Genomic DNA, 12,010 nt, shown 5'->3' on the forward strand with positions numbered 1-12,010 from the left:
CGGAGGAGGAGGAGGAGGCAGCAACGAGGAGAGAATACCAGACACATGCAGACATATTCACCATCTGCATGTTTGTGTCTTTGACTCTAATAATAAGCTTTATTTATACAGCAGTTTTCAAAAGAAGTTATTAATTGCTTTTATATGGAAAAACACATTAAAAAAGTGGAACTATTTATGACAAATACTTCACCTGGATAGAACATTTAATGGGATAATGCTTCTTGTAATAGATTTTTAAAGGGCTTTCAAGCAGAGTTTTTATTTAGCTGACTTCAGTTCTTCAGGAAGCTCATTACAGGGAGGCCAATGGTAAAAGCCTGAACCCAGCAGTAAAATTAGTCCTGAGCTGAGAGTAAAAGTAAGTAAAAACAACTGTGTTGAATTCAAGCAGCATTCAAACTTACAAAGTTTTTCTTTGGAAAAAAAAAAAACTTTACATGTGAGTGTGTGGGATGCAAAAGTCCAAATATCATTTGTTAATTCGTTAGATGCATTCATGCAAATAATAACAGTTTTATTTACCTTTTAAGAGTTTAAAGGTCGAGTGTGTAACATTCAGGAGGATCTATTGGTAGAAATGGGATATAATATTCACAGATATATTTTCATTAGTGTATAATCAGCTGAATATAAGAATGTTTCTTGGTCTTTACTACTAGCATGTTTTTTATTTGCATGCATGCAGTCCTCCAGTGTTGAACATATACTGCAACTACTGGTAAAACATTACTGCAGAGCTCAATATCTTTTAACTAGATAACAAGAAACCCCACCTTTTCAGACTGCTTTTAATGATTTTAATAATTAGTCCTTTTTTTAGTGTTTAGTGTTGTAGATATAGCTATAATTTCTTAGTGTGTTGTTTTTTTAATTACCTTTTCCTTTTTAACTCAAGTGAAGTGTCTTTGAGTTTCTTGAAAAGTTATTATTGTTATTATAGAAGCATGGCATTTTTTGTACAATAATAATAATAATAGTAATAATATTTTATACAGAACTTTAAAAAGGTAAGCTAGGGCGTGAGCAATAACAGTCAAAAAACAGGTGGAGCAATATAACAGAGATGGGGGCTGATTGGGGGAGAGACTTCCAAAGGGAGGGGGCAGCAATGGAGAAGGCCCTGTTGACCCAAGGTCCAGAGCTTGGACTGGGTCAGAGGGGTGAGGAGGTTGTTGGTGGGGGTCATGGAGGTAGGAGGGGGGAGGTTGCTCTGTAGGTGATGAGGAGAATGAGCAGTGTGGTGTATTTTTGCAATATGGGTGATCCAGTCAGGTCAGGTCTCAGGAAGTCTTTTGGGGGCAAAGTAAGACTAAACCAAACTTTTTCTATATATTTGCTGTCATCCACTCTGTTACATTTGGTCTAGTGGTGTATGAAGGTGCACATCGCCATCTAGAGTTGAAAAGGTGTAACTTCATCTTTAAAGCTTCTTTTCACACTAAAATTCACTTCTAGCTTTTGCTGATTGTGGCTCTGACTCTGGTGGTAGAGCTGGTAGTCTGGTAATTGGAGGGTCGCTGATTCCTCTTGCAAGAGACTGAACCCCAAATTGCTCCCAGTGCCTGTGCCGTCTTTGTGAGTGTGTGTATAGGTGAGCATCATTTTGAGCACTTTGGATACTGTATCAGGTTGGCACCTTGCATGGCAGCCTCTACCAGCAGTGTGTATAAAAAAGCACTGTATAAATAAAGGTCCAGTAACATTATCACATTGTGTGTTTCCATCCCATAAGAGAAGGAGTACATGCACACAGGCTCTTCAGCCTCCTGCCTCACAAAAAGCTTCATCCAGTCAGGAAGCTAAATCCCTTTCCTCCTCTCTCCCTCTCTCACTCAGCCCACCAATCCATCCAGGCTGTCAGGAAGCTGAACTCCCCCCCGCCTCAAATCACCTCGACTTGGACAAACTGTCTACTGCACTAATGATTACTATTATTATTAGTTTTCCATTGCACAATATCACATAGATTCAAAATTGGCTGCTATTTATTTATTTACTGTTTTTTACCTGACTGTTCCTTTTGCAGCTGTTACTGCTGTAAAAATTTTAGTTTTTAATTTTTATTTGTTATTGCTGCCATTTCATCTGCGCTTTTTACACTACCCTAAGTTTGTATATTTTATATTATGTATATTTTTATATTTTATTGTCTGTGTGTAATTGAATGTTTAAATTTCTGTTCTTATCTGTTGTGCCTGTTGCACTTTAATCTGTTTCCACGTGTCACCCTGGGTGAATGAGAAACGTCCTCTCGATTCCTTGTATGTCTGGTGCATGTGAAGAATCGACAATAAAGCTGACTTTGACTTTGACTTTGATGGCTTTATAGGGTTACAAAATAAGCTTTCATAATTATATCTGGATGAAACAAAGTGGAAGAAGGTTCAATGATCTGACAAAACTCATCATACTGACCACCATGTTTGGTGTAATCCAAACACAGCACACATTAGCAGAAACACACCATCACTGCCACGAAACCTGGTGGCGGCAGCTTCATGCTACAATGGTGTTTGTGTGTGAGGGTAGATGGTAACATGAATGCAGAAAAATACTGAGACACACTGGAGCAGAACTTTTGGTGGGATTTGCTGTTCACCTACAGGCCTTTTCCACCAACCAGGAACCGTTTGGGAACCAGCATGTTGAGCAAAAATATACTGATTCAAAATCCGAAAAGTTGGTTTCCAGCCCGAACTAAAAAATATCAGGTTTTCCTTCCTTAGCAAAGTGGGCGTGTCATATTCTACAGGTCGTTGTGCTTTGTGCAACGCCTTTGAACGGTTCAAGAACCAGTGTGTTTGCTATGGTTTCAGCTCGTGTCACTTTTCTTAAGGAAACAATAAAATGTAAAAACTTTTTTCATCACTGTACACACAAAAGAAAAGAAAAAGTAGTGTGTGCAAACCTGATGAAAGACCCATTCACTCAGAGGCCCTCTCTGCTGCCAAAGGTGTCTCTACTAAATATTGGCTCGAGGGTGGAACATTTTTCACTTTGACATTTAAGTCTTTCTGTTGCTTAGTGCTAAAAAAATCAGTCCCTCCACAATTTCACAGGCTTTTTTTTGGATTGTTGCGGCCTAAAATGACAGATTTCACAACAGCTTTTCTAAAACTAATGTGTGTATGTTGCTATGTTTTAAGCATTTATTTCCAATGAAATTGGAGTAAGGAGTAAGTGAGAACTGCAATTTTATTATTTTGTTTGTATAATTTAATAAATATTGAAGGTAACTTGTTCCAGTGAGAATCAAATTGCAGTGTGTGGAGATATATGGTTCAATGTTTGTGCGGAAAACAGTTGCTGATTGGACAAAAAGCTAAAGGTTGTGGAGAATTTGAGGGTTTGGTTGAATTGCCCTTAATTGTTGTGCAACTTCCAGGAAGGGCTGGAAAATCCCAACAACATCCACAGTGAGTCAGTGTAAAACAGTACAGTCGGTATTTACAGAGGGAGAGCAGACTGAATGGAGGTCGTCTTTATTTCTTGTGGTTCATTCTCTCTTGAACAAAATAAAAACAATTAAAATGCTCATCAAACCAAAATAACATATTCAAACGTTTGTAGATGTTTTGAAAATGAACACAGCATCATATAAAAAAAAAAACTAATCCAGAGCGCAAGTAGTTGGACATTTACAATTTATATACGTATATATGACCAAAGAGAGACTGCAGGTTGTAAATATCTACAAAAAGAAGCAAATGTTGAGCAGTTTAAAAGGGAGATTCTTTTCACAAATGATTTCTTTCTGGTGTGTGATCGGTGAGCTGTTGCACTTTGATGGACTCACAACCAAATGTAACAACACAAGTACACACAGTGAGCCGTTGTGGATTTACAGCGACTCCTGACTCCACAAATGCCACACAGTATTGCAAAATGAATATTAACAACCAAACCAGAATACTCTACAGTTCCTAGCAATGAGCCAAAAGTTAGAAAAACAATCAACAGCACACAGTTGGAAAATGTTACAGTACAAAATGATTTATGAGCGTTTCCCTGAATTAGAATAATCCAGAGTGATCATCTCAATACAGGTCAAACCACCAGATATTCTGAGACTACATCAGTGGGTTTAATGACAACTCTCCTATACGCTCTGCACCCTTCTGTGAAGACAATGCAGTATTTGTTCACCTGGATTCTTCTTAAATTAGAGACAGAATATATAACGAGGTTCATCTTCCTATTGGATATCTGTGTCTTGTCCTTTAAAGCAACACAAAATTATTTTTATTCAGGATGACAAAACAAAGCCAGTCCAGATGTTGCTGGGGGGGGGGACCATACTTTCACTGCCAGGGTATATGATCTATATGATCTCACTTGAACAAAGCATATGAAGCATTACATACAAGTGAATGTAATAAATTATAAAGGATTCATTGTAAAGATTGTACATGTAACTTTAGAATGAGAACCATTCCACAAACTCCTTCAGAGGGATTACTAGTGCTAAAATATGAGATATAAATAAGAGAAAACAGCTCGTATGAACAAACTTTCCATTGGTTGTGGACCGGTGAAATCTTGAGCACCATCTTGAAACACTGTATATGGCAGGTACTTGCTATGTTCTTTAAATACAGTAAAAATAAAAGTCCCATCACCATAGTGTGACCGACGATACGTCGCCTTTTTGCTGCCTGAAATATGAACCAGCTGTCAATCAGTCACCAGGATTGTGGGGTTTTTATTTGAGCTAGGTGAGTCAGACCTTTAAGGTCTATGCAGCTTGTCACAGTAACCGACCCCAACAGTGTGGGCTCTATAAAAGGCAGACTGGAAGTACAGAACATGCTTTTTTAATGGGATGGGTGAGAAATGCTGTAAATCATCAAAGGAAAATAATGACAATGAGGGGTGATTGGAAAATATGCTTAAAATGACCGGTCATTACAACACTCCATACCATCCTCCATCAGTCCAAGTGAGAATATCAAACATTAACTAACATCTTTCCATCTAACTGCATGTGGTTTACTACTGGGTGTTTTTTTTTTTTTAGAAAGTTCATACAGATATCCTAAGCAGGGACCAGGAGTCTCCTGTTACAGCTGGCAGTGTGTGTGTGTGTGTGTGTGTGTGTGTGTGTGTGTGTTTGCGTGTGTGTCATTTCCTAGTGTCGGGGGCCGCTCGGTCGTAGAAGAGGGGCACCTGATCAGAGGGAGAGAGGAGATGAAACAAAAACACACAGTGAGGTTCAACTGAAGATAATCTGCTGTTCATACTCAGTATTTTGTTTCTATAGTAATGCTGGATTAAAAATGGATTTAAAGAAAGTATCTGCGACTCACCTGGAGAAGAGAGAAGTGGAGGGCGGGAACTCTTTAGAGATGGCGGGGCCCCTCTGTTCCCATGAGGGCCTCTGGGGCCTGTGTGGTATGGAGGAGCATGGTGGAGTAGGGGCCCACGAGGCAAAGTGGGGGCGCCATAGGGGATGTGCGAGGACAGAGGGCCTCGCTGAGATGGGGCCCCTAATGATGGGCCGGAAGGTCGATGCAAGGACAGCAGCGGCGGGGGTTTGGTTTTGGGGTAAGAGCCTAAAAGGAGAGACGCGTCTGAATGAAAAACACAGGACAATGTGACCGGATGAAAGGACCACACTGACATACATGAGGAGGAACAGCTCTCACGATAATGCAGTAAATGACTGCTAACACTGCAACAAACTGAACCACATACGCTTTAACATTTACTGCAAGGCTGTCGTTGGCAAAATACACAAGTCAACAACATCGGACAGGCAAGACGCTCTGCTTGTGAAACGCCGTCAGAGGGATTTGAAGGTGCGTAGATCATGGAGCCAAACACCATAAAGCCCGGTGGAATTTCGGTGTAAAAGTGTCCGTTAAAAACTAGAATTGACTTTCCCACGAATGACAGAACAGTCTGAAAAGTGTAACCTGAGATGGGATACCTTGCAGACAATTCAGGGACACACAGGGAGGACAAAGTTAGATCTTTTAAAATATGGTCGTCCGGTATATAGTTCCTGCACCATTTAACTTTTAAGAACATTTAAATAGTGAAATACGAAGACGACTCTCTCTCTTGGTCTAACCTGGTGAAGGCAAGAGAGGAGAGGGTGAAGGAGCATTGTGGTCCATCATGGACCCCCCTGCTCCGGGTCCAGACTGCAGTTGAGGAGCCCCAGGTGGAGTAGGGAGCAGAGGAGGTGGTTTCCCCAGTCCTGGAGGTAACATGTTACCCCTCTCCCCCTCCGTGTTGGAGACTTGAGAGAAAGAAAAGAAAAATTAAAGAAGCACAATGGACAGGAAGGTAAAGGTGCAGTCAGTAGCACTGACACAGCACCGGTGCTACAGTTTAATCAGTGTGCCACCTTGGAGGTGCTCCTGCCGGGAACGGACGTATTCTGAGATGGTTTCCAGCTCCTCGGAGTAGAGATGGACCCCCTCAGCTAACAGCATGAGGAGCGGACGGGTTTCGGAGGGAACAGTGTGGCGCTCAATCTTTTCTCGATCCAGAAAGTCATCGAGCAGCTGTGACGCCTGCGCTGCGATGTCCGCGGGGTCCCTCGGAGGGCGCTCTTTGACGAGGCCGCGGCTGTACTCGGCTGCAACAAAGTCCATTGCCTGGTCTTTGGGCATGTTGCGATGGACTGGGAGGGAAATGGGAATGTTAATGGTGAGGGGTCAGGGGACTGAAGGGGAAGAAAGAGGTGCCTCAAAACAAAACCCGTAAAATTGGCAGTGAAATAAAGTGAAATCGATTTCAGCAAATTCAGCTGATAAATTGGCACTTTTGATTATGTCCTTTTGAATGTGGGTTGTGGTTTGTTGGAAAATGAGGGGCAACAGGGGACAAGCGATTTGTGTAGAATATGTGCATTTTTCAGTAACTTTATGTTCCTGGACATTAAATAAAGCTTAGGTTTTTTTGTGTGCATTCAGACATGTGATGCCAAAGCACAATAAATTATCTGTTATCTGATTTGTGTATTTAAAAGTCATCAATTCCTTTATTATATTTGCTCTAAGGTTATTAAATTGATTGTATTTTTATTTTGGTCGTGTATGTCAGGCTTAAAATGTGTTAAGAGCATCACTCACACCTATCACTGGGTTTCTTTTTTGTGAGCAACACAGAGTAGCACCATGTTAGAACAATTACATCACTTTGCACAGTTTTGATGTTCTTGATGGTCTGTTTTAAATAATGCATATTTGCAATTTGTATTATGCAGATTTGTTTGTGCAATCAGTTTTTGTGCAGCATCTAAATCACAAAGGTTAATGCTTAAAGGTGTATGTAGACTTAGTAATGTGTATTTTTACATTTTTCAGTATAGATATAGAAATAACTGTAGTAATGAAAGTTCTGCGTGCTTTTTGTTGATTTGTTTTATCAGTTGTATGCAGATCATCGCAGGTATTGACAATCTTTATTTCGCAATATGAACTACACAAATGTTTCAACCTCAAGAAAAACTACTTTATTACAACTTGGGTTATATTTTCATAGCTCTGTCCATCAGTACAGTTGGTTATGATAACATCCTACTGATCACAATAACTGCCAAGGTGTGTGAACGCAGCAACATTGCTAAAACATTTTTATAGTCCCACTGCACAGGAAAACCATGAGTGTGCACTACTAGGGCAAGTACAGATGGTTAAAGTTGAATCGGGAAGTTGTCTTTAAACTGTAATTTTGTGCAAAAGAAGGTTTATAGTTTGCTTTCGTTTTCTCTCCTTTTTCTCTGAACAATGTACAATGTTACCATAACCAGTAACCCTGAAAGAAAAATTGAACCCAAGTTGTGGTAAACCATTGTCTTCCTTTTAAGGAATAATTGTACATTTTTGGGAAATATGCTCGTCTGTCTGCCACCCTCAAGATTGAGATCACTCGTGTCTGTCTGTCAATATGAAGCTACAACGAGCAGCAACCCCAGTGAGGATACGATTAGTCCCATACATGACCATCTAGAGATGGTGGTCCAACATGGTGGTAAAAACATACCTTTGAATATTATATTCCATTTCTGCCAACAGATCATGTTAAATGTTACACATTGGACCTTTAAAAGCTGCTGAAAACTTCATATTTATCAGACAGATACTGGAGTGGTATCGATCTTCTCATCTCATCATCAAGTCTTGGCAAGAAAACAAAATCTGGAGCTATCCCTTTTAATTACATTAATTTTGGGCTTCAGTCACTTTATTAAAGTACGGAAAGTGTGTTCCAGTGGCAGCCAGTGTATGGTCTGGCAACAGAGTGCCATTGATGTACTAAATGAATAATGTGTAGATCTGATGGACGTTGATTGATTTTTTAGAATATATATATATGTTAGCGTAAATCGCATTAGACCGATAGTTGAGAAGGGATGAAGGTTTGTGGTTTGGCTAAGCTTGAAGGAATGAGGGGGACTTACTTTTGAGGGATTCTGAGAATATGATAACAGTGCAGGAGGACAGAGCTACGTTTGTCTGCTCCACCAGAATACATAACGAGGAGCCTTCTGCTCGGACATCCTGCAGGGCCCGGGTCAGGCCCGATTCCGCCTGAAGGTAGAGCATTTCCACTGACAGGCCACGCTCCTGCAAGCACTGGCTTAGCGATTTGGGGTAATCCCTTTGAGAGGAAGAGAAACACTTTGTTAACTTGACATGTCTATATTAAGTGACTCAGCTGGCATTATAGAGGAAACCTAAATTATATATCTCTCAGAGGAACAGAAGCTTATTTCTTGATTTATAGTGTGCTTTACCAACAAGAACGTAACCGTAAGTCATCATTTCTTTTGTGTGGTGAATTCTGTATGTGAGGATCTTTAGACAGGACCAAGTGTAGCATTATGTGTGCAGATAGAGCCTAGATGTATTTAGTGTTGTGGTAGTATGTGTTTAGGTAATACATCAGTAAATTGTGTTAAGGACAAACCAAAACCTTTATGCGGTTTGCATTTTTGAGAGCACTGTTGAATGGTGATATAGTTTGATATAGTGTGGATAAATGTATATGGATATGGGTGGGTTTGGTGGAATTTCAACACATTTCTACGGTAAATGCCATGTTTTCATATTAGTCTCTGTGCATCATGGAGCGAGGGCTTTTTCCCAGATTTATAGTTTGCTCCAACATTCAACAACCATACAAGGGGAAATCTGTTTGAAAAGGCAGAGATACCAATTCTAATTAAAGTAGGAAGTCATGTGACATAAAAGTGAGCAAAGCAGAAAAAAAAAAAACAGGAAAATATGGTTAAATATAGAGCACACGCATCCGCCGATGTCAATTATCTCAAAATGCTAGATAATCAGTCCGATTAATCGGCCTATCTGTAGTTCGTGTTGTACCAACCACAAGAATGTTTGAGTAAAAGAGGTTTATGTTGCAGGAGTGGTTTGACTCCACGGTGAAACTGAGCCACCATTGGAATTTATTGTTAGTACAAAGCATCTTTTAAAGTGTTTACTATCCAAACAGAAACTAATTTGTAACCGTAAGTGGGCTCCAAGCACTACGTCTTTTTTTTTAGGAACAAGAAAACAAAATTAAACATTTACTTAACAGACCTATATTTTTTAATTTACAGGACCTGGGTTTAAAATCCCAGTGAATACGTACAGCTCATTTTCTGACTTAAAAAGGAATAATGAACAGTTAGTTAAGCATGCTATAGCACTGGTAATTTCAACCAACCACCATAATCAGTAGTAGTACTATTAACACTTCCAAGTTAGTCTGCTGTTAGTTAGCTATTCCAACTGTGTGACAATATCATGAATGCAAACACAGCCGCCATCTGGGGCTTCATGTATGAGCATCTTGTGCATGAATTTAATTTTGATGTTGCAGTGTGTAGAGTGTAAATGTGTTATGTTCTATAACTCTGCATTAGGATGCAACAGCATTAACATTACAGAGTAGCGTTTGTATAATCATTTGTTTGTGAGGGCAGATTTAAATGGTGTAATGATCTGCTAAAATGTTGTGAAAAGATGATGCAGAATATTTCTAAATATCATGAAAATAACATTTGATTTGTGTGTGTGTATTGCATGTCACTGGTATGTAACAACAGAAGCCTTTAATGAAATAAAGTAGGAGAGAATGAGTGATCCATGTCGTATTTGATATGTTCTGTACAGTGAATAGAATTGTTATTTAGTGGTATTTAGATCAGTATTCAACAATTTGACTGAGGCATAAAAACCCTATTTTCCTCACGAGTAAGGACATATTTATGCAATCAACATTAATGGAAAAAGTAGGAAAATGGGGTCCTAATTATTCTTTAGTACACTGTGTGCTGGGACATGTTTTATCTTCATATGTACTATATTGATTCAATCCTTGTCATTCAGAGGACGGATATGTTGATTTGTAAAAGTTGTTTATTCAGGTTTAAACGATAGGAAGGTTTTGTTGTGTGTTGTTCATTGTTGTGCATCACAATCAAGGGAGGGCCCCATTGTGTCAGGGAAGACATTGTTATCAACTCAAACTCAAATGTTGTTAAGCTTGTGTTATTATTGTGTTGCAACAGTGACACGATCCTACATTCAAGACAACAAGCACTTACATTGAGCAGGGCTTGAAGTCTCTATCCATCATAAGCACCAGTAAAACCATCCAGACATTCCAGCCAAGTATCAACAGATTGAGAGGGTGTTGCTGACCCCCCGAAAAAATGGACAATTAAAATAACATCCATCAGTCTTGTCTCACTGACTGGCAGCCAAGTATAAACCATCAAACTCTGCATGTAAAAGTCGCCCAGATTTCTGCTCGTGGTTCAGATGGTTGTTTTATGTACTCACAGGCACTGGCTGGTGACGGAGAGGACCACGCAGTCGGCCGCCTTCCTCTCCTCCTGCACCTGCCTGTAGAACTTCTGATACAGGGCTTTACGTCTGTCTGCTGGAGTGCAACCATCTGGCTTGGCTGAGTGGGCTTGAGGATGGTGGAGGAGTTGGGCGAGAATGAAGGGGGAGGTAAAGGGAGAGACAGTGGAGGGAATTTGCAGAGAGAGAAATTAGAGTAGATTGTTGTTGCAATGGCACCATAACATAAGAGGGGATATAAGAGGGAGGGGATACCAGTTTTTGGTGGGCTTTTATAATGAGAAGGTTTCTGAGCACCTCGTTTTAACAAAAGCCAAACACTGACTCGAGCAGTTACTTAAGTTACGTGTCCACAGGATCAGTCATTTCCACGCTTTCCTTTCCTATTGTCTATATTAGCAGCTGTGCAATGCATTCTGGTACAGTCGCAGCATGTTTCCAGAGTCGGGCGTCACGTTGCCTGCTCCTTATTAGCATTAAGTAAAGGTCTACGCCGCTTTATGCACATCAAGGGCATCCGGGAACACAACTCGCTGCTTCTAGAAACTCACAAAAACAATTTAAACAAACCGTTCTGGATAAAAAAAGAAGACAGATTTGGCAACTGCATGGCATATTTCTCACATGAAATGTGTTCAGAAACACGTGTCAGTAACCTATTTCTATAATATAAACGAAAGTTTCCAAACGAGTCGCCATGAAATCTCGGAGCAGAGAGCGTTTGTCCAAACCGGTGCAGCCTGAAATGTTTGTGACGGAGAGTGTGCGCTACCCATCGCGTCAAAAGCGCCCCCTATGGACACGAACCATTACTGTGTACTGTGTGTGCAGTTTAAAGAAAGTCTCACCATTGGGCTGATGCTTGTACCCCTCATACTTCACACTTGGCTTCGCACTGTATGTTTGCATTTGCTCCAGTTCTTCATAACTGAAAGAAAAGTGGTGAAACAGGAGCATCTTTTAATGTGACATTATGATGAGGGAGGCATTTTAAAGCCTACTGTTCACCAGGTCATTATACGTGATGACTTGATATAAAGACTGAAATGAGGCATCAGTTTCTTTCTTTCACAGTGAAGTATTCTTCAAAAAAATCTCAGAAATTAATGCACTGCAGTGTTTTTTTGTTGCATTCTCGTGGCTGATTATTTGGTCAATACACAAAACAATCACCAATA

General features: G+C 40.1%; 1 protein-coding gene across 1 annotated transcript; it reads right to left on the reverse strand.

Moving 5' to 3' along the window:
- Positions 1-3,469: 3,469 nt before the first annotated feature.
- On the reverse strand, positions 3,470-11,760 carry si:ch211-216l23.2 (uncharacterized protein LOC565061 homolog; the record flags this gene model as incomplete). Its single annotated transcript, XM_035664711.1, is given in 7 exon segments — positions 3,470-5,169; positions 5,310-5,555; positions 6,077-6,247; positions 6,356-6,634; positions 8,417-8,616; positions 10,809-10,941; positions 11,681-11,760. Coding segments are annotated over 7 exon segments (1,147 nt in total), but the record flags the coding sequence as incomplete, so codon positions are not given.
- Positions 11,761-12,010: the final 250 nt, after the last annotated feature.

Source organism: Morone saxatilis, unplaced genomic scaffold (assembly GCF_004916995.1).
Source record: "Morone saxatilis isolate NCDOM2014 unplaced genomic scaffold, NCSU_SB_2.0 Contig2, whole genome shotgun sequence".
Classification (NCBI taxonomy): domain Eukaryota; kingdom Metazoa; phylum Chordata; class Actinopteri; family Moronidae; genus Morone; species Morone saxatilis.